The sequence below is a fragment of the Chionomys nivalis genome, chromosome 4, assembly GCF_950005125.1.
Source record: "Chionomys nivalis chromosome 4, mChiNiv1.1, whole genome shotgun sequence".
NCBI lineage: Eukaryota > Metazoa > Chordata > Mammalia > Rodentia > Cricetidae > Chionomys > Chionomys nivalis.
In genome coordinates this window covers 101,953,243-101,976,876 of record NC_080089.1, presented here as the reverse complement: position 1 = coordinate 101,976,876, position 23,634 = coordinate 101,953,243, and the positions used below count along the sequence as shown (strand labels likewise).

Genomic DNA, 23,634 nt, shown 5'->3' with positions numbered 1-23,634 from the left:
GTCTTATAGTTTGGGTTTCCTTCCTTCCTTCCTTCCTTCCTTCCTTCCTTCCTTCCTTCCTTCCTTCCTTCCTTCCTTCCTTCCTTCCTTCTTTTTTCTTTGTCCAGTGATCATTTTGAGTTTAATTTTATGTATATTACAGTGGTCACGTTTGATTTTATTATGCATGGTATTCGTTTGTTCAGCACCTTGAAAAGGCTGGTTGTTTGGCATTGAAATGCTTTTTAATCTTTGATTATAATGCTTTTTGTAGGAATTTATAGAAAATGAAGAATAGTGCTGTTTTGTATAACATAGTAACTTCTATAAGCCAGTTTCCCTTAAATAAAATTAATTTTATTATCCAAGTCTGCTTTGTGGAAGGCTTCTAGAATCTGGTTATCACGTATACAAGACACATAGGAAGTTGGCCTCATGAGAGTTCGGCAGCATTGTTTTTCCATATTGTTAATATTTGAGTGTATGTATTTATATGTCCTTCAGAACAAGTACTTACCTGGCATTTATTTGGTTAGCAGTTTTAGCTATCTGTTGCCATTAATAATAAAATGTGCTACTTAAAAGCTGCCTTTTGAGAATATGGAATTTTCTTAAATTATCTCAGTATCTTCACTTATGCTTTTTTATAGACTTATGGCGTTATGTATTTACATGCATATGCATTGTATATATCTTTATAATACTTTTTCCTGATTAGAAAAAGTCAATAATAGTATATAATTATTGTAAAAGAATTGAACAGTAAGGTCAATTCAGACTATTAGTAATATAATCAAGACACTCAGAAATTATGTGCCCACATATTATTAGCATAATAAGTTAACCTGCTGTGACTTTTCAAATACACATTTAACAGAAACATATAGCTGGGCAGTGGTGGCACATGCCTTTAGTCCCAGCACTTGGGAGGCAGGCGGATCTCTGTGAGTTCGAGGCCAGCCTGGTCTATGAAAACTAACTCTAGGACAGGCTCCAAAGCTACAGAGAAATCTTGTCTTGAAAAACAAAAACAAAACAAAACAAAAAAACAGAAACATAGATTGGACTTCATATATTCACAAGCTTAATATTCATTTTATGTAATTTCAGCATTTCTGAAATCACAAATTAATACTAGAAAATATGCCTTTAATGGCTCTGCTATATTTTGTCTGGCTGTTTACTGTGCATGAATCTCTGAATACTTGATATATGTATTTATAAAGTCATTTTCTTAGTGAAGTTTTAGTTTATATATTTTTACTGTGAATAATGCTTTAATGATAATAGTAGCAACCGGGAGTGCATATATTATACATATCTTATTTACTCTACAGTCACCTTCTAAAGGTTGGATCACTTAAAAATTTTCAAGTAATTAGTAGATTTTTGTTAGCTCAAGTTTTGATTTTCAAAAAAACTTAGGAAATAACACTTAGTCCATCTCTACTATTTCTAGGGTTTTTGACAAATGAGTATTTACTTTGTCAACCATTAGTTTTATGTAGAACTGTCCCGTTGCTTTAAGAAATCCTTGGTAGTTTACTTGTTCCTTATACTTTCATGGGGTTGATTATGTCATAAGTCACCTTTTCAGACTGGCTTTTTAGACTAACCTGTATACATTTGTTATTTCACTAAGCCCTGGATTGAGAACTTGCTTACTATGATTCTTTTGTTTAGAGATGGGGTTTCTCTGTGCAACTGCCCAGGCTGTCCTGGAACTAGCTCTGTAGACCAGGCTGGCCTCAAACCCACAGATCTGCCTGTCTCTGCCTCCCGAGTGCTAGGATTAAGGATGTGTACCACCCACCTGGCATCTGATTCTTCCTTGATATATATGATGGTGACGCTTCATTTTGAAGGGCATCTTGGCTACTTCCATTTTGGGCAATTATAAAGTCTGGCTGATGTTTTAGAGCCAGTGAGAGGGATAACACTGATACTGGAGCCCATGTCTGCTACTCCGAAATTTTCACCATCTGTTTCTTTGTAGTTCCGAACATTACTGTACATGCAGCGTCTAGATGCAGTTTCTTTTGTAGACCAAATTCCTGAATCTAAAATGATTTGACCAAGGTTCAGTGCACTGAGAGACCTCTTAAAACTTACTGCTGAACTGTCTTCTGAAGAGATTTCAATTTATATTTTCACAGTCCGTACTTTATGCAGTGTGTTGAGTTCCGAGACTTCCAGTTGTACTTTCTCCATCTTCTAGTAAACTGATTGGGGATGTGGTTGCCAGCAAATATGCACTGTTTTGTTCAGCCAGAATTAGTTTAATCAAGCTCTACCCATTCGTGAATGTTATTTCTCGATCTTCTAGAGCAGCACAAACATTTTTTCTGTTTGAGATTAAAGGGAGAAAATGTTTACTTATTTGAATAGGAGCTTCTGTGTGCCTGTTACCTTATAGTTTATTTATGAATGAACAAATCCTTCATTGGCCTCTCCCGGGGTAGGGGCTAGAGTGTACATTACTAAGTGGTTGTAAAATCTATAGTTAATTAACCCTTTCCCACCAGACCTTTGTGCAGCCTTCTTTCTAGAGCTGCCAGCCTTGTGTTTGCCTCGTCTTGTTCCCCTTCTGTTTCTTTGATAACACATTTTGGAAATAAGCCTAAAAGGTATTTAGAGAAGGAAGAAGCAAATTCCGAATTGTATCATTAGCGTGGACAGATGACATCATCTTTCTTTTCCAAATAGACAGAGTGTTAATGATGGCAGATACATTGGCACTATTCTAGAGAGACTTGAATCAAATAAGCTTTGAAGTCAGTTTATTGAATTGGTTAAATGTATTCAACTTAAAAGAGGAATTGTATAATACCTTGGACCTTAATGTGTTTTAAGTGAGTCTGTTCTCCAAGTACTAATGATTTTTTTTAGTGAGCAAGACTGTTTTTCCTCCCCCTTTGCCCCCACCCTTCATCTTGTGTTCATGAAAACCTCTGACAACTGGCAGGTTTTATTTCATCTGCTTTTGTTTCCAGTTAATTTGCAGAGCCTGTTTTCTTAGTGTGTAGATAAAAGTGTTGTAAATTGCTAGCCTTCTAGTTTCCCCACATCTTAACATCATGTAATTGTTTGTCATTTCCGTATTTTATTTTTGTGATTCTGGGGAATATATTCCAACCTTTTAAATTCTATATGTGGAATTATTCACTTCCCTAGAACCAATTAGAAAGCAATATGGAAGCTGACTTGTGCCTGCTTTGTGAAGTATTCCTGAAAGTTCTTAGCATCTTCCATTTGTGATTTATTTTAGATTCTGTCCCGTTGTCCATAGATAGAACTGAGTGTCCTTGTTCATTCTGTTTTCTGTTTTTGATATTAGTGCTTGTTTTTGTTTACTCTGTTAACAAATCCTCACACTCATGGTTTCATTTTCTGTAGTTCACCTACAGTTTATCCAGTACATCAGTAGGAAGTCTCCTAGATTTGAGGACTGTGACAGGCTGTTCTAATCTTTCAATCTCTTTTTTCATCAACCTCTTTTTTAATGTTTTCCTATTTTCTCCCTGACTTCCTTTCCCCATCTCACCCTGTCAGTTTATGCCATTCTAAAGAACTGTGAATGCTGACTACAAGTTCAGTTCTCAGAGCAGTGCTAAGAAGAAGAATGAAATGCCCTTGAAGAGTCCTCCTGAAAATGTGGAGGCCTTTTGTGGATTTTTATTTGGTGTTTTCCCCAACCCCAGTATTTCCCTGTATTCTTTTCTTTTATAATGTAGCTTTCCACTGTCTGTCCTCCTCTCTCCTCATTTCTACTTCCAAACCACAGTGGTTATGTTCTGTTCTTTAGTCACTGCTGCTCCCTTTTGCTAGACTCAGAAACAAATAATAAAATTCAAAAGATTATTTATGATTTGCAACATGGATGCTTACAGTTAGTGAGAAGTATGAACTGATGTGACATTCATAACTGGTTTTATGAAGGAAGATGCCATGAAGCTCCCCTTTCTCACTTCCCCACTGGGGCTGTGTGAGAGAGGTGTAAGGGCTGGCAATGTTACCAAACAAGGTGAAAGTTAAGGGTACAAGACTCACTGTTCTGGCTGGCATTTGGCATGGTGGTAGGATTACACAGAAGAGTTATGAAGAGATTAATTGTGATCATTAAGTAGCTTTGAATTACAGTTGAAGAGAGGCTTATGCATTATTCCAGATCAAGAGGGGGCACCTACATCACACTGTGAAAATAGCCCCTCAGACATTGGAAAGCACCCATTCTTCTCTGAGACACACCAAAGAGAAAAGCAGTTCCTGTTGTACACTACTGTTGTGAGGACACACATGTTTAGATTATGTGTTTCTTATGATGAATATACCCTTTTCTTTGGTAAAGATTGAATCCCTGCACAAGGTAGGTATCTTGGTACATAAATGGCATTAACTAATTTCAGCCTTTGTGCCAAACTAAATTGTTAAAAATGTTACTTAGAAACACTGTTACTTGTTAGCATCAGAGATTTTTTAGTGTATCTGTGTTTTAACAGGTTGCAGTATTTTACAGAGCAAGCCCAAGACACAAGATGAAAATTATTAAGGTGGGTGTCTGACAACTAAATTATTTTGAATTCTCTTTACAAAATGTTGCTACTTTGTCTTTTGTTCATTACAAAGAGTATGGCAAAGTTTTAGGTTATTATGAGACAAAACAGGTATAATTCTTTAAGAGTTATACCTTAAAAGAGATGGTTGGCATATAAAGACATGGAAGAAAGCTACAAAGCATTTTCCAGTACAGCCTCTTTAAACAGAGTGTAGAAGTGTGATGTGGCAGGGATGCATAGCTGAATCATCCCAGGGTGAATAGTGATAGACACTGTGTCAGTGTAAGAAAGATGTTTTATAAGAGTGAGCAGTATCAAGAAGACTTATTATTTCCATCAGTTCACTAACCAAGCTATGTTTTCAATAGATAGCATGCTCCACAAATTAGTGAGCAGTGTGTTGAACACCAACACCACTTGCATGTCACCAGGCATTAGCAATGCTGTATGTATGATGCATCATTTCCTGGAATATTTTTATGTTCTGTTTAATTGTATAAATCAACTGGAATTTTATCCAACAGATAAGCAGATTTAATTATTTCATATAGTAGCCAGACATTGTATAGTTGAGAACTTGTGTGTTTTGAGGTTGTTGATATCTTAGGATGGGTTATTTGTAGGTAGGAGTGATAGGGCTCTCCTGAGTATTCTAGAATGTTTAGTATCATCCTTAGCTCCTACCCAGTAGATGCCAGTGCCATTCTACAACTTAAGATAATCAAAATGCCACCAAACGTTGTTAGATGTTCTCTGGATAATGAAAATACTCCTAGTTACGAACCATTATATAGTTGACTGTCACATTTCAGATATACATTTCTCTTGGTTGGGAATGCTATTAACAGTATTTTCTAAGATTTATTTTATAAAGACTTTGATGTATTTAAGTTGACAAAAAAGTGGTTATGCATTTTTTTCTAATCTTAATGATGTGAAAAGTGATTGGTAATATTTTCTTATCCTATTATATAATTTCAAAAAAATCAGGACATTTCTCTCTGCTCTTCTTTTCTGGCCCTCTTAGTCTCTCCAGAAGAATGGGTCAGTTGTAGCCATGACAGGAGATGGAGTAAATGATGCCGTTGCTCTGAAGGCTGCAGACATTGGAGTTGCCATGGGCCAGACTGGCACAGATGTTTGCAAAGAGGCTGCAGACATGATCTTGGTGGATGATGACTTTCAAACAATAATGTGAGACATTGGTTTTCCTTGCCTATGTGCATCTCACCTTCAGATAATTCAGCTTGAAAAGAATTAGCAGGATTGGGCAGACTAAAACATGATTTTGTTTTGGATAATCTTGTTTTATGTAGTTCAAGAGAAAATTATTTGTGTCAGTGGAACACATATAATAAATGAGAAGACTGTTCATTTAAGGAATATTTACTGAATGGCAGCCACATGTCATGTTTTTCTGGGCATAGAATGATGGCACAACAGTGACCCTTCTTGCAGAGTCTTTATTTTAGTTAGGTTGAGGTTATGGGAGACATGTATGCAGCATTAAAAGTTAAGTTCACATTCATGAATATTTTTATATATTAGTGAGTGTTCTTGTTGCCCTTAGTTTTCATGAGACAGCATCTTAGCCCCGAATGCCTTTGGTAGTCCGTGTTTCAGTTGATTGAGATTCCAGGTTAATGCTAGTGGCGGAGGTCATGTGAATCTCACTGTCCATAACTCCCCACAGTGATGAATTCTAATGAGTCCTGCCAGGCTTTATTATCCAAATATGGCCTAAAGTGGTTCACTTTGGAGCACAGGACTCTGCATATGCCAACTTTTTGCAAGAAGAGTGGTGTTTTCCTTCCCCATTTATCTAAAAATCTTGGAGGATGCAGTTGTAAGAATTCACCTTTCCCTAGACTCAACCAAGTGAACCCGAGAATTCCTAAGTAAATTTTTGTAAACCACATCTTTAAATTCTTCATAGTTATATAGAAAAAATAAATAAATTTCATAATTCTTATATAACTCAGTGCCATTTAATTTTTGACATGTTTTAATTTAATCTACTAAGAAAAATGAGCTATGAAGGATATAGAATGTCATTGTTTTATTATCAGAAATATATAGAAATCTCTCTTGTGTGGAAAGAGATAATACATGTTTTTTTTTTAAGATTTATTTATGTATGAATGTACATAATGATGCAGGTATCTCTGGAGACCAGAGGTGGTATTCCTCCACAAACTGGACTTATGGATGGTTGTGAGCCACTTGACATGGTCCTGGAAGTAGAACCCAGGTCCTCTGCAGGAGCAACATGCCCCTCACAATGCTCAGCCGTAACCATCTTTCTAGCCAACTTTTTTTTTTTTTTTTTTTTTTTTAAGAGTAAGAATTTGGGGGGGGGGGGGAAGAGTAAGAATTTGGGCCAGGCTGTGGTGGTAATATACACCTCTAATTCAGCACTGGGGAGGCACAGGCAGGTGGATCTCTGTAAGTTCCAGGCCAGCCTGATCTACAGAGTGAGTTCCAGGACAGCCAGGGCTACACAGAGAAACTCTTATCTTGAAAAACAAAACAAATCCATCTTTCCTACTCTTACCTAATAATAGATTTTTAAAAACATGCTAATTATTATTTATTTGGAAACTTAGTTTCAAAATGTTTTCATATGGGTATATTTTATGTGGTAGTTTCTTATTTCATTATTTTTAAATTTCAGGTCTGCAATTGAAGAGGGTAAAGGCATTTATAATAACATTAAGAATTTTGTTAGATTTCAGCTGAGCACGTAAGTTTGCAAGAACTTTTGCCAATGGGTCTTCTAGAGAAATTATTTGAGAAGTAAAACTTGAGCAGAATGTCTAGAAACTTCCTACTTATATTCTTGAAGATTGCTTATAAGTAGTTTTCTAAAAAGAAAAAAGTATTAACAGCTATGAACATACCGCTTAGGTCATATTAGATGCTCTCAAAGGGATGATTTAAAGTATATAATAGGAAATGTATAAATAATAGGTATTTTGTCATTTTATATTCGCCATTTATGTAAGTGACTGGGACCTGGCATTTGAAGGAGATCCTGCAACCCGACCAACTCCCAACTAAAGGATGCTTGCATAAACCTTTGGGATTTATTTAATTGGTTCTGAAATCTAATAGGGGATGTGTCAAATCTTAGTAATGTTTCTTGGTATCTTTTTATAAAAATAAAATAGGTTTTCTCTAGTCAAAGATGTTAAATATTTTTGAAGCTGACTTTGTGGTAGGTCTAAAAATCCTTCCTTTCATCTGGGGTTGGTGGCACATCTGTAATCCCAGCATTCTAGAAGACTGAGGCATGAGAATTCAAGAGGTCTGGTCTGTATTACTTAGGTGAGAGCCTCTGTCAGGGTTAGGAGGTCTTTGTATTTTTGTTGTTGTTGCATAAGAATTTTTTTTTTTTTTTTTTTTTTTTTTTTTTAAGAAAAGTCTTCTGTTAAAATACTCTTAGCTTGCCTGATAAGTGGCTCTCATTTTTTTATTCTATCACCTGGGAGACCAAGTAGATTGTTGTTTGAGGCAGCCCAGTCTATACAGCAAGACCCTGAGCTGCAGAATCAGACTCACTTTCAAAAATTCCCCTTAGCTTCTTAACAAAATATTTATATGAATGAAGCATAGCTCAGTTGAATTAATAGGATTTCTTTAAAATTTGTAGAACATGATTTTTTTATGTAGTGAATATGTTCGTTAATGTACCTATTTCTCTGTACACATGTATGTACTTATATGTGGAGCCCAGATATTGACATTGGATGTTTTTCTCAGTCATCTCCTACCTTAATTTTTGATGATATGTCTTTACTGAACCTGGGTTCACTGATTAACCATTCTGCTCCTCCAGCAAGTTTCTGGGACCTTCTTGTCTCTCTGGTCCCCAGTACTGGGATTGCAGGTGTGCACCACTGCCCCTAACTTTTCACTTTGGTTCTGAGGATCTAAACTCAGGTTCTCAGGCTTTTACTCAGAAAATATTTTACCAGCTGAGCTGGTTTCCCAGCCCTAGTAATATGAATGGTAAGTGCTGATAAAATGTATAAAATTTATTGTGCTAATTTTTAAATGACTCTTTTTCAACAGGAGTATAGCAGCATTAACTTTAATCTCATTGGCTACGTTAATGAACTTTCCTAACCCTCTGAATGCAATGCAAATTTTGTGGATCAATATTATTATGGATGGACCGCCAGCTCAGAGGTAAGTGTTTCTTCATGGATGAACTGAAAAGAGAAGGCAGCTGTGAATAAGATCTGTCAAACTTCCATCATGTACACTTTCCAGCAATATGCTTCTTAGGAATTGTCATGTCTGCATACCATTTATTCTCTTTGATTGCCCATTCATTCAGCATAGATCTGATTGTTTACATTGTCTGAGGTGCCAGCTTTTAGTTCTAAACAGATCATGGAACAATTGCAGTTCTTTCTTGTTTCTTGGACAGAACTGGATATAATGGAGAAATTTCCTACAGTCAGTTTGAACACATTAACAATAAACTTGGTCACCACCAATGCATTGATGTTGCACTAAGGGAAGGAATCAATGCGCCCCCCGCCCCCGTCATTGTTATTTAACCAAGAGCAAGCCAGTATTTACATTCTCTGCTTCCTGTGTCTTCTGCTTTATGACAGATGTATGAATCTGAGAATCTCTGCCTGCCTGAAAGTTGTATTGTGGTCTGTGTATCTGTGTTTGTTATATCTGTCACTAATAAAAGGCTCTTATTGAAACAGCACAGAACGCTTCACAGGTAGAAGGAATGATGGATACTTTACAGCAATTTTAACTAGAGTTTTATAAGGAATTAAGTCACTTACTCCATCTGACCCAGATAATAGACACTATCGAGCAATATCCAAATGTGTGTCCAGCATTTATAGATATTCATTTTATAAGGTTGCTTTAAGCTTATTTGCTGTTTCCAGCAAATAGTTATAATACACATGAAAACCCATATGCATTACTCTGGGTTGGGGCATTGCAAAGTATGTAACTGAAGATTACAACTATGTATTAGCTCAAACTGTAAAAGTTGAATACATGGGAAGTCTAAGACAAGATTGGTTTTGTTACTGTTCTCTTAAATGCAAGTTATACATGCTGAGTACATAGTAGGATAGCAGTTCTTACGTTACCTCAAGGTGTATTGTTAACTCTGCTGAAGTCTAGCAGAAGTTCCAGGCTCTTAGTACAAAAGGGATACTTTCATAATACTGCATCAACACCATCTCTCCAAGTTTCATATCTGAATTTTGTTTAAGAGCCTTGCTAAAATACATGTTCAAATATTTCAGTGTCGTTTTTAATAGTATGGGAATTGGGTGATACCTGTCATGGTCATCCCAGTAAATCCTCCTAATCAAAGACATCCTTGCATGAACTGTATCATATCCTTGGTAGGTTATGGATTTGAAAAATCAATTTATATGTAAATGAAATTGGATGGTCTTTTAAAAGTTGGCTATCAGTTGTCTGTCAAACCTTGCCCAAAGCATAAGTATAAGAATTCAGAAGATGACAAAATCAGTAGTCTTCCTGCCCTCTCTCCCTTTCCTTCCTCCCTTCCCTTCCTTCTTCTTGCTAGTAGTTAGTACTATAGACATTATATCAGCATGTCCAGCAGTAATAGTTTTCAAATAATCATGGCCAGTATTTTCTTTATATCAACATTTTATTTTTATTTTATTTATTTTATTTTATTTTATTTTTATTTATTTATTTTTTTTTTTGGTTTTTTGAGACAGGGTTTCTCTGTGGTTTTGGAACCTGTCCTGGAACTAGCTCTTGTAGACCAGGCTGGTCTCGAACTCACAGAGATCCACCTGCCTCTGCCTCCCAAGTGCTGGGATTGCCCGGCAACATTTTATTTTTAAAAGAAAACATTTAGTTTACTAGATAATTGAAGCTAGTTAGACTATGAAAGTGTAGACATTTCAAAGTACTTTATTTGTTTTCTGTTTTTAAGCCTTGGAGTAGAGCCAGTGGATAAAGACGTCATTCGCAAACCTCCTCGAAACTGGAAGGACAGCATTTTGACAAAAAATTTGATACTTAAAATACTTGTTTCATCAATAATCATTGTTTGTGGGACTTTGTTTGTCTTCTGGCGAGAGGTATATTCACTGATAAACTGCCGTGTTACCATGTGTCTCTGTAGTGGGATTCTTAGTTTTTTTGGTGTGTTGTATAGATGTTTGGCAAGTGAAGAGCCTTCTGATTGAAAAATACAGGTTAAGGAACTATAACCTAAAATCATTAAGTATATAATAAAGTATCATGTGGATGGAAATTTGGAAAAATCAGAAAACAGAATCTTATATGGCTGTGTTAAAATAGTGCCAGTATTTTAATTTCTGATACCTAGCCCATGAGAGATTTTTTAACTTTTAGTAGACTGTATTTATTCACTAAGTAGTTTATAGAAAATTCAGATAATTTTTAAGTGTCATGTTTAGACGGAAGCTGTTTCATTTTGAAAGCATGTAATGTTAATGTTTATCCATTTTATTCTGCCACAAGGGGGGAAAAGAGGTCATTTTGTCTTTCTTCTTGGCAGCTTCGAGACAATGTAATAACACCACGAGACACAACAATGACTTTCACTTGCTTTGTGTTTTTTGACATGTTCAATGCACTGAGTTCCAGATCTCAGGTATGCTTAAATGGTCTTATCTAGTTTACCTGTTTGAGAAGAACCCTTTTTATAAGAAGTAGACAGATTATAAATATTTTAGCTTTGATTTTGTAGCCACAGATTACAGTACCATACATTTTACTATAAAGAGGTTCTATGGTCAACAATAGGATGGGGTTTGATCTCAGAGGAGATCTGCTCTTTCTTCAGTTATAGCTATAGCTATAGAGTAGCTTTAGGCTAACATCTATCTTAGATAGGGTGCCGGTTGCTGCAGCTAAACACCATGACCAAAAAGCAAGTTGGGTAGGAAAGGGTTTTAGTCTTATACTTCTACAGTTTTTTCACCACTGAAGGAAGTCAGGACAGGAACTCAAACAGGGCAGGAATATGGAGGCAGGAGCTGATGCAGAGTCTGTGGGGGAGGGGAGTTGCTGCTGTTTACTGGTTTGTTCCCCATGCCTTGCCCAGCCTACTTTCTTAGAGAATCCAGGACCACCAGCCCAGGGATGGCACCACGCACCATGGGCTAGGCCCTCCTCCATTGATCAGTGATTAAGAAAATGTGGTACAACTGCATCTCATAGAGTCATCTCCTTCACTGAGCTCCTTCACTCTGATGACTCTAGCTTGTGTCAAGTTGACATACAAAACCAGCCAGTACAATATCTGAACATAGGACAAACCTCACGGGGCTGTAAAGATGATATTAGTCTCATTTTAGAAAGCCTTGTTAAAAGGACAGTTTGTTGTTCCTTACATCTGTCATTGCGTCAACGTTTAGATTCTTAATTCTTTCTTCCGGTGTTCTACATTAAACTATGTTTGCATTTTGATAAAGAATGCTGTGCCAGCACCAGAACCTCTGGTCCTCCTGAGAGCATAGTGTCCTTGAAAACCAGTTCTGTGTACACGGCATTCACTGCAGCTTCAAAGCTTTATACACTCTGGTTCTCTTTGGCTTCTAGGAGTCTTTTACCCTTCAAAGGCCTTAGCGCCCCCCTGCCCCTCCCTGTTTTTGTTTTTCAAGACAGGGGTTCTCTCTATAGCTTTAGATCCTGTCCTGGCATTCGCCCTGCAAACCAGGCTAACCTCGAACGCATGGAGATCTGCCTGCTTCTGCCTCCTGAGTGTTGGGAATAAAAGCATGCACCACCACTACCTGGCTTGAAAGCCTTAACCCTTAATGAGTCCTTGACTGTATCTGTTAGCATCTATTATACTAGAACTTTCCAAGGACAGTGATTTATCACTAATTTAGACTACTTTTTTTAGAAACTAGTACTTGTTTTTGTTATGTGAAAGGTGGTTTTACCTTTTTCATATACACATAGTTAGGTGTTTTTGTTGAGAAAGTGTTTGAGTTTGTCTACTTTAGTGAATGGTTAGAAAAGATTTCACAAAATATGAATAAAATTTGTTAATATTTTGGAGGCATTATCTTAGTCGGTGTTTTCTTGCTGTGAAGAGACACCACGACCAAGGCAACTTTTAGAAAACATTCAGTTGGGGGCTTGCTTACAGTTTCAGACTTAGTTCCTTCTTAATCATGACAGAGAGCATGGCAGGTATGGTCCTGGAGAATAGCTGAGGCTACATCCTAATCCATAAATAGAGAGGGGGGAGGGGAGAGGAGAGGAGGGAGGGAGGGGGAGGACAGGGACACACGCACAGAAAGCCCACCCCTAGTGACACACTTCTCCCAACAAAGCCATACCTCCTAATCCTTCTCAAGTAGTGCTAAACTGGTGATTAAACATTCAGGTATATGAGCCTATGGGCCATTCTTATTTAAAACACCACAAGTACTCAAGTATTTTTCTTTTTATGGACTCATTTTTATAACTGAAGCTTCTTAGTAAGTGTCCTTTTTCTTTTGCTTTTGTTTCTTTTTTTTTTTTTTTTTTTGAGATGATTACCTCACTGTATATCTTTGTTTGTTTGTTCAGTCTTTCATTGAACCTGGAACTCACAGATTAGTGAGATTGTTGACCAGTGAACTGATGAGAGAGAGAGAGAGAAGAGGAGAGGAGAAAGAGAGGGAGAAGAGAGAGAAGGAAGGCCTCGGAGTAAGGCAGGGAGACACCATGTTGCTACCTAGGAGACAGATGCCAAAACTTTACCCAATAGGCCACAGCCTTGGGGAGATACATAGAATAATAGAAATAGGCTAATTTAAGATGTAAGAGTTAGTTCACAAGAAGCCTAAGCTAGTAAGCCAAACTCTGTTGCAGTTAATATAGTTTCTGTGTGATTGTTTCGGGTCTGGGTGGACGGGAATGAAAAAGCAGCCTCCACCTACAGGGAACCCTTGAGATCTACCTGTCTCCACCTGTTGGGGCTGGGTAAGATTATAGCCAGTACTCCTGGCTTTTCCCATTGGGGGTGGGTATCTAAACTCCCCAGTGTGCAATTTTTTCTTTAATTTTAATTAGAATGTAATTACATCTTTTCCTCTCTGCATTCCTCCCTCTAGTCCCTCTTATGTACCCTTTCTCCAACTTTTTATATCCTCTCCCTTTCAAAGTGGTCTTTCCTTATCGGCTATTATTGTGATGTACATATATGTAAAGATATAGTAAATATAACCTGCTAAATTTAATTTTTTATTGTTTGAGAATTTGATATGTTCATATAATGTGTTTTGGTCAGATCTGCTTCTTATTCCCTCCTCTCCAAAGCCTCCCTTATTGCTCCCTCCCCACTTCATTTGTTTTTTTTTTTTCCTTTTTTTAAAATACTCCTTGAGTCTGCTTAGTGCTGCCCATATACACATGACTATAGGACTATCTTCCTGAGCATAGCTAGTTTATCAGGGGTAGATCTGTGGAGAAAACTTCCTCCTTCCCCCAGCAATCAGTTGTCCATAGCTTTCTAGCTAGGGTTGGAACTTCATGAACCCTTTTGTTCATGCTGGGGTTTAGCTGGCTGGATCTTGTCCATGCAGTCAGACCTGCTTGTGAGTGTATGCGCAGTATCCCTGACATGTGTGCAGCATTCCTGCTATAGCCAATAAATGCTGTTTTGCTACAGACATTCACTGCTTTTGGTTCTTAGAATCTCTTTGCCCTCCCCCCATAAACTCCTTGGAAAATAAAAGTTGGATTAGAATTTCCTTTAGTCTTTATGGTATTGGCATGATAGAATTCAATGATACTGATGATTTAGACTTGAACAAAATATAATGGTGTCATTTCTATGACCAGGGTGGAGTAATTAGAACTCTCTGTTTTTCAACAGACCAAGTCTGTGTTTGAGATTGGACTCTGCAGTAATAAGATGTTTTGCTATGCAGTTCTTGGATCCATCATGGGACAGTTACTTGTTATTTACTTCCCTCCACTTCAGAAGGTTTTTCAGACCGAGAGCCTAAGTATACTGGGTAAAGAAACTGCTGTCTGTGTACAGTAGATGATTGCTGTATTTTCTAATGTGTTTATCATAAGAAAAACTATTTTAAAATGGGAAGTAGAAAAATAACTGCCTTTACTTGTAACAAATGAAATGTTTTCATTTCAGGACATTCAGAGGAAAACTCATTTTTATTTATTTATTTATTTATTTATTTATTTATTACATCAGTTGTTATAAAATCATGTTTGGTGATTTTGAAATACAGCAACTCACAAAACCTATTGTAGATTAATTGTAGTTTATATTTCAATTTGTTTAAAAAAATTCAGGACATTTCTTTAATGAAATGAGAGAACTATACTTATGCTTATTAAATCAAATTGTTCTTAAAACTTAGTCATTTTTAAATAAACTTAATATTTAATATTTTACCATTTTTATACATTCTTACTTGATGAAATCTCAGTCTGAGCCAAGAGACATTAACTTTTATAATGTTTCTGTGGAAATTATTATTCTTTCATATGCGTTAAGTATATGGTGCAAGGCTAGCTACAGAGCTCGCTGGTGATGTTTGGCTGGCAAGCTAAGGCTCTTGGCTTTTTTCTTTTTTTGTTGTTTTACTTTGTTTTTGTTTTCTTCAAGGCAGTCTTTTCTCTATGTAAGTAGGGTTTCTCTGTGTAACAGCCCTTGCTGTTCTCTCTAGACCAGGTTGGCCTCGAACTCACAGAGATCCACATGCCTCTGCCTCCTGAGCGCTGGGATTAAAGGCATTGCCACAACCGCTTTGCAGCCCTTGGTTTTATCTTCAACACTACAAACAACCACCTCCATCAGATGCATCAAAAATTAATGTTCTTAAGTATGTGGAGGGTATATTTGGAAATGTGCCTTTTTTTGTAATTGTTTTTTTTTTCTTCCAAGACAGGGTTTCTCTATAGCTTTGGAGCCTGTCCTGGAACTAGCTCTTGTAGACCAGGCTGGCCTGAACTCCCAGAGATCCGCCTGCCTCGGCCTCCCAAGTGTTGGAATTAAAGTATTGTGCCTGCCCTATTTCTTAGACTTTTTTAAAAGTTAATTTGTGTATTTATGAAGTGAGTTTTATGATTCCTATTTTTTTTTGATATAAGTTGAAGTTTACCTTAAAATTTGAGCTAGTTTAATTTTAATATTCTAATTCTATATTCATATTGCTTCCACTTTTTAAAAAGCAGAATTTTCAAAACACAGATCCTTTTTTTTCTTTTTTCTTTTTTTTTTTTTTTTTTTTGCTTTTTCGAGACAGGGTTTCTCTGTGGTTTTGGAGCCTGTCCTGGAACTAGCTCTGTAGACCAGGCTGGTCTTGAACTCACAGAGATCCGCCTGCCTCTGCCTCCCAAGTGCGCCACCGCCCGGCTCTCCATTTTTTTTTTAAACAAATAAGAGTAGAGTTGTGTGACTACTATTAACAGTCCTAGGTTTAGAAATGCAGTGTCTGAAACTTCCGAACACTAGGAAGGCACTGTCAGTCAGGTCTCATTCCTGCTGCTTGAAGAGTGCTTTGTGAAAGACCTGTTTTATCAGATAGGAAACCCTCGATGTTACTATTAAAGTTACTATGTGAACTTAGGATTCAGAGGAGGTGGCTTGGAATCTGGGCTCTAGTTCTGACTGCTCTAACGCTGTGTGGCTTTGGGCAGTTTATTTGAGCATTCCCTTTCATACATGTGTTAAGGTTTATCATTGCTGTGTGTTGTGTGCAGGCGCTTGTGCTGCAGCCCCACACAGAGGTCTGGACACCTCCCTCGTGGATTCTGGGTTGAACTGGGTACTCTAGCTTTGCTAGCGAGGCTTTTTACCTATGGGCCACCTTGCTTGGCCTCCATCTCAGCATTTTTAGTTCATAGGAATGGTCTCTACCACATGAAATACTTGAAACAGTGTGTTTTAATACATAAGCTGCTGCTGTGTAAGAAGAATTGTAAAACTCAGTTTGTTTTCTCTTGCAGATCTGTTGTTTCTTTTGGGTCTTACCTCGTCAGTGTGCATTGTGTCTGAAATTATAAAGAAGGTTGAAAGAAGCAGGGAAAAGATCCAGAAGAATGCGAGTTCGACATCATCGTCTTTTCTTGAAGTATGATGCATATTGCATTTTTTTAATTTGCAAACTAGGAATTGCAGTCCAAGGATCATTTAGAAGGGCAAGCTCAAGAGGATAATGAAGATTTAAGGACTTTTTAACTTTCCATTGACTAAAAATGAACATTAATGTTAAAGACTTGATTTCAGCCTTTAACCTGTTTGGTAGTCCCAAATGAAATTATGCAGCTTTGATAACATAATCCTTGATTTGAATTGGCTTTTGCAATTGAGTGGAACTTTGTAAACATATGGGCAAGTACTGAATTAAAAATACAAAAGACAAAACCTGAACCACCTTCTGCACTTAAAGAGTTCTAATGTACAAATACACTGTCTGTCTTAGATGGATATAAATATTTTTTTTTATTTTTAAATATTGTACTATTTATGGTGGTGGGGCTTTCTTACTAATACACAAATAAATTTAATCATTTCAAAGGCATTCTATTTGGTTTAGAAATTGCCAGGAGTGCCATATCTCAGCTCCCGTGTACCTTTTTCCTGCGATATAAGCAGACTGATACTTTGTGCTACCATTTTTGTATTTTACGTTTTTTTTTTTTTTTTTTTTTTTTTTGGCACAGGATATGACCACTGTCTGATCACTTTCTTTTCTTTCTTCTTGTGACTGAAAAGCATATACTGCAATTGAAGTAAATGTTTGCTCTTCTTTGTAAGTGTAAATGGTTGTTTTTTTTTTTGTAGTTGTTTTGCTTTTCATAGAGATGTGAGTCTTTTAATTCTAGCAGAATTAGTTCAGGGCTGTCATTGGTATTACAGTTAGAGTAGTTGTAGTTCACACACAGTCATAGCGTAAAAAACAAGGCCGGGTTGGAATTTATGACAGATTATAGTAACACGTCTTTGTCTCCATTTTATTTTAATATAAATATACTTTGTCAATATCATTTTGTCATTCCTTGCTCATAAATCAAACACTTCAGCTGAATAATTAACCTTTATTACTGTTTCATATGTATATTTTTAAGCCTATTTCTTAGAGAGTATAGACTACTATACTTACAGAATAAAACGTCCCAAGCTCATATAGATAGCATATGAACCAGGGTGTACTTGGGAGATCCTGTGCTGGCCTTGCTCCTCTGAATTTTCTAGGCAGCTGCTTTGGCCTAGAGTGTAGCACAACCCTGAGTCTGTTCCTTCTACTGTTTGTTTGTGCTCTGTCTTCTATTTCACTGGGCATGCTTTGGAAACTGATGGGTTTGCTCTGTGTAATACCATCAGTTTTTATAAAAGCTTGACAAAATAAAGGTAAGTGTTAAGTTTGTATTTCATAACCTGTCAGAATAAACTGTTCCTGAGCTTGTTCAATGTTAATGGTGAATGTTAACCCTGGCGTGCTGTTACTGATGGGAGGAGTCTGTTGTTTGAGTCCTTACTACTGAAGCATGAGCATACGGAGCCGGAACGTCTGCACTTCGTTCTCACTCTTTGAGGCCGAGTTGTCATGTACATTGTTCTGTCTGATTAGATGGAACATGGTGTCATTGTCCTATCAATTCTCAGAGGTTTAATGTCTCATACCTAAATTTTATAATGGTTTTTACATTCTGTTACAGACTTGAAAAATACATTATTAAGTGCATATTCAGTCTTCTTTGTTTTACATTATAGGTTGAGTACATAACTCATGAAATGAATGTGCCTATCTTCTCACTTGGTTTTTGAAGTATAAAAATAAAATGATTTTTTTCATAAGTTCATTAATGACTTCCCACTTAGTACTGTTAATAATAAAGTTATGTCTGTGGATGCTGAAAGATACAGAAATTTTTATAGCTTTGAAAAAATATTAAGTGTGTAATACAGATTCAGATTTCGGTTTTCTGAATTCTATTAGTCCAGATTAGTGTGGATCACTTCACTGTGTTAGCACCTAACTTTTAATTTTCACTCATTCTCCTTGTTCTAGTTCTTGTCCTTGGCTGTATCTTTTTTTACCCCCATTAAGACTACTTCTTTAAGTTATTCAATTCCATAGTAGCTAAGCTTCAAAGAAAAAAAGAAATAACCTTGACATAATGGACCATTTAGGTAGACATCTCTGAAATGCTAAAATCTGAGCATACCTGTGCTAGGTACTGGATTTCTGAGGCAAAGTAACAGTGAAGTTGCTCAACTCAAGGAACCGCCCTGCCCCCCACCCGGGGTATGGGATCTATCCAAAGGCATTAACTACCTCCATGAGGATAAGACATGTTGTTCTTCACATTTTACACTCGCTCACTGTACATCTGGTAAATGGTAATCTTTCTGAGGTTGCTTTAATTTTGGATCTCTGATGTAGTACATAAGCAAATTTTTCACTGAAATGAGTCAGTAGCATCAGTAACTATCTGGTTATGAATTAATTAACATTACACTGCTTTCTGCCTGTTGCCTGGCAATGTATGTACAGTTTGTTTGGCTTGTATAACTCATCCAAAAAGTGTGATAAATTGATCACTTTTTCATTCAGTTTTTATTTAGTAAACTGAATGTACTAGGAATACAATGGCATTCTTGCCCATCAGTACTTCTTGGACAGGAAAAGCAGATACAAACTGTCTAAAAACTACTTTATTAATGTTAATAGTGATCTTTGTACATTCATTTAAAAAGAATTCATACATTAAAATAAATACTGCACACATTTCCCTTTAGCATCTGAAAATCTTTGAAGTGGCTTTTCAGACTAAGCTCAGTGATCTAAATAGCAAGTGATGTGTGCACTAACATATGAAGATATAAAATATTAATCCCACTCGTCTGTGACTGAACAAACACATTATCCTGATGAACTTAGTTGGCATTTGATGTGACTGTTGAGTTCAGTTAGACTCTTGTTTGTTAGTCTTACTTTGGCTTATAGTTGTCAGAGTTGTTTATTGCTGATAATGGATAATGTATTGATTGACAGACATAATTTTCTATAAACACTGATGTAGTGTTAGATTTATAATAAGTATCTTGTTCTAGGAAGCTTTTAATTCACACTGGAGAGCAGCGTGAAATATACCATCTAGGGGCTGGAGAGATGGATCAGTGGTTAAGAGCATTGCCTGCTCTTCCAGAGGTCCTGAGTTCAATTCCCGGCAACCACATGGTGGCTCACAACCATCTGTAATGAGGTCTGGTGCCCTCTTCTGGCCTGCAGACATACACACAGAATATTGTATACATAGCAAATAAATAAATTAAATTAAATTTATTTAAAAAAAAAGAAATATACCATCTAAAATACTAGTGAGTGAAGGAGACAAATGACTGTGTGGAAGGGTCTTGCTGAAGAAATGTCCTAGGACTAGTGGCATATTATTAAATCTTTCAGTGGGGGAAGTTCCAGCCAAGAAGCAGTGGGCCTTTGCAGCTGGACAGTAGAGTGTCCAAGAGAGGTTGGTAGAGAGATGAAGGAACATTGAGAGCCACAGAAGTTCTGTTATTAAGGCTGCAGGTCTGTAGTGTGAAGGGCTGTTGACAGGTAGAACTTGTTTACTGTGGCATGCTGGAAGACATGCTTTTGAGCTATCGAGACAGTAATCAAAGCGGAGCAGGCTTTAGTGGGAGATTCAGGCTCATTTGAAATGAGAAGCTCATGGTATCTTGGAGGTAATAAAATGAGTGAGCTGGCAGAAACGCTCAGTGGGTAAAAATTACCACTAATCCTGAAGGGTCTGAGTTTAATCCCCAGAGCCCACATGATAGAGAGGGCTCACTTCCACAGGATGCTTTCTGACCATCTTGTATGCACCACAGCACCTGTGCCCACACGCATACCCATATACAAGTAAAACAAGTAAAATAAATAAATAAACTAAAGCTCAGCTTGACAGAACTGATTCTTTAAAATTTGACCTAGTTCACACAGCATGCAGCTGGATATGTTAAGAAAGCAGAAGTACGAACCTTGTAGTCTCCTTTGCTACCGAGCCTCCACATTGAATCTTTTTATTAAGGCCAACAAGCTGGGAACACCTGTCTGAACCATTGGTAGTACCCCTTTTTAGTATCTGTAGTTAGATTCTCTTAGGTGTGGCAGGGATAATGAATGACTGTGTTTCTGAGTAGAGTCCTGTGGTTTTGTTTGCTGTGTGGTGGACAGCTGGATTAGCACTAGACAACAATGACATGCTCTGACAAGTGGTGGCAGCAGAGTAGTGAGATTTTGTTTCCCGTGTTAGCCAAGGCCCTCTGTAGCCTCCTCTCACACAGTTCTCCAGTTCTGGGGACAACGTTCATAGCCTTAGTTGTGAGAATTAGAAATTTCACCTGTACTTTTAAGGCCCCGCAGAAACATCAGCTTGGGATGGTTCCAACTGTTTGGAAGGGAAGGGGGTGTGTGCGGTGGTTCTGTTGCCGCATCTTACACTTTGCCAAGGGGAAAAAATACAGCTACAAATTTGAGTGGGGAAAATGGAAAGTTTTCATCTTTTAGAAAATGTTAGAAATGCAAGTTCAAGTCATCTGGTTGATAAATCTAGGTAGAAGTTTGGCAAGCGTGAAGAGAAAATTGAAACAATCTGAGTCATAGCCTTCGTTTATTTTCGTGCCTGTCGGTGTTCTGTGTACAGCGACACGAGTGTATCCAGGGAGGCAGGAAAGGTCAGTTTGTAGGACTGGTCCACGTCATGGTTTTCTTGTTAGCTTTGCTCAATTCTAGCCAAACTGACAAATATTCTTTGTAGCTCACATTTCTGTGATGGCTCCATAGCTTCTATCTAGGCCCCTCAAAAGTAAAACTAACTTCTCTCTCTCTCTCTCTCTCTCTCTCTCTCTCTCTCTCTCTCTCTCTCTCTCTCTCTGTCTCTCTGTCTCTCTGTCTCTCTCTCTCAGACGGGTTCTCTGTGTCCCGGAACTTACCCTGTAAGCCCGGCTGACCTCTGCCTCCTGACTGCTGGAATGTGTGCACCACCATGCCCAGTTTATTTTAAAAGTATTGGGTATATTTCTTCCTCTTGGTAATGCTTTCTATAGAAACCACATCTCCCAGTATCATTGAGTAGAAATTGGGCAAATAGTTAATATTATTTTCAGAACTCTGACAAAATGTGCTTTTAAATATTTTAAAAATACATATACCACATTTCAGGTAGGTGATTGCCTACTAAAGTTTTCCTGTTGTAAGTCTACTGAAGTGTATTTAGCTGAGAAGTGGCATTTTGGTGCCATCTTATGGTCATAAAGAAAATCCTATACCTTGACCAGTGAGCTCCTGTTTGTCAAGTCTGCATCTTACAGCATAGTATGAATGAGGCTGATGTGCAAGGCTTATAAAACACTATCCATGAGACAATACGGGAAAAGTTACTCTTACATAGCTGATTGTATGCCTGCTAGAGAAGACGTGGAGGTACTGCATCTCACATTCATCATCAGATCCCCTAGAACTGAAGTTACAGATGGCAGTGAGCTGCATCACTTACATGGAATTGTTATTTAGAAGTTGACAGGTGATGCTGTGTAGGCCAAATCTGCATACTATATTTAAATTTTTTGTAAATAGTTTATTGGAACACAGTTGCATTCATTTATTGATTATTACTGTTTACATGCCCCAGCAGCAAGGGTAGGTGGAATAGGGATTGCAAGGCTCAAAAAATAGGGATTCCAAGGCTCAAAATACCTACTTAACCAGGACTGGAGAAAGATGGCTTAGTGGTTAAGAGTACTTAGTGTTCTTCCAGAAGATCCAGATTCAATTCTGAGCACTCACAGGGTAGCTTTCTACCATCTCTAACTTCAGTTCTAGGGGATCGGATGCCCTCTGTTGGCCATGGAAGAAACCAGTCACAGACATACGAGCAGGCAAAACACCCATGTACATAAAATTAATAATAAAAAATTAAAATGCCATCTGGTCCTTATAGAAAATATTTGCCTATACCAATTTAAATATCAAGAAGAAAATAGGTGTGTGCATTTAACTCATTGGCATGAAAGTGCACCAGTTATGCAACTGCCCATCTCTAAGATGCCATTCTGTAGCAGATTTGATGTTAGTGTGTGTGCCAAGCTTTTGTGTGGAGAAGGTGCGTCTCAGCCTGTCCTCAGCTCATAAGCAGGGTTGGCCAGCGGCCACCATTGATGGAGGAAGGTCATTGGTTAAAAAATAAACTGCTTGGCTCTCATAGGTTAGAACATAGGTGGGCGGAATAAACAGAACAGAATGCTGGGAGGAAGAGGAAGTGAGCTCAGACGCCATGCTCCCCTCTCCCGGGCAGATGCAGGGCAGCTCCTCTCAGAGCCAGACGCCATGAAGCAAGCCACCAGGTCAGACATGCTGAATCTTTCCCGGTAAGACTGGTGCTATATAGATTATTAGAGATGGGTTGATCGGGATATGAGAATTAGCCAGTAAGGACTAGAGCTAATGGGCCAAGCAGTGTTTAAAAGAATACAGTTTGTGTGTTGTTATTTCGGGGCATAAGCTAGCCAGACGACCAGGAGCTGGGGCGGCAGGAACGCAGCTCCTTCAACACACCATGTTTGTTCTTACAGTGGGTCCAGTTTTTTTTTTATTGAAAAAAAAATTTCCGCCTCCTCCCAGCCTCCCATTTCCCTCCCTCTCCTCACACTCCTCTCCTCCTTCCCCCACTCCTTCCCCCCTCCCTCTCCAGTCCGAAGAGCAGTCGGTTCCCTGCACTGTGGAAAGTCCAAGGTCCTCCCCTCTCCATCTAGGTCTAGGAAGGTGAGACGCTGCACCACTACACCTGCACTTGCAGTCTCCCTCCATGCATTTCCTTCCTCTCCTCCCACATCCCTTCATCCAAGTGTGTATCCCTCTGATGTAGCGTCTCCAGTCTGATCATCTGCTCTCCTACCCTCTTCAGTGCACAAGAGAAATGGCAACCTCCCAGGGACTGCGGCTTAATTTAAGTAAGCTAAAATTTATTATTTTGCCTAGAAAAAACAAACTTCAATAGTAGAAATTAAAATAACCCAACAGCCTAGTCTTAAGGGAACACATACTCTTACCTCATTTTCATAGAACATTCT

General features: G+C 37.8%; 1 protein-coding gene across 5 annotated transcripts in view; it reads left to right on the top strand.

Annotated features, from left to right (window-relative positions):
- The window catches only part of Atp2c1 (ATPase secretory pathway Ca2+ transporting 1), a 118,048-nt gene extending 99,686 nt beyond the window's left edge, over nt 1-18,362 (top strand). For all 5 annotated transcript variants that reach the window (XM_057768611.1, XM_057768616.1, XM_057768615.1 and 2 more), the window contains 8 exons: nt 4,479-4,529; nt 5,563-5,729; nt 7,210-7,278; nt 8,610-8,726; nt 10,495-10,642; nt 11,086-11,181; nt 14,404-14,545; nt 16,506-18,362. In XM_057768611.1, coding sequence (XP_057624594.1) covers nt 4,479-4,529; nt 5,563-5,729; nt 7,210-7,278; nt 8,610-8,726; nt 10,495-10,642; nt 11,086-11,181; nt 14,404-14,545; nt 16,506-16,636 — 921 coding nt within the window. In that variant the 3' untranslated portion in view covers nt 16,637-18,362. The remainder of the gene's footprint in view (nt 1-4,478; nt 4,530-5,562; nt 5,730-7,209; nt 7,279-8,609; nt 8,727-10,494; nt 10,643-11,085; nt 11,182-14,403; nt 14,546-16,505) is intronic.
- Nucleotides 18,363-23,634: the final 5,272 nt, after the last annotated feature.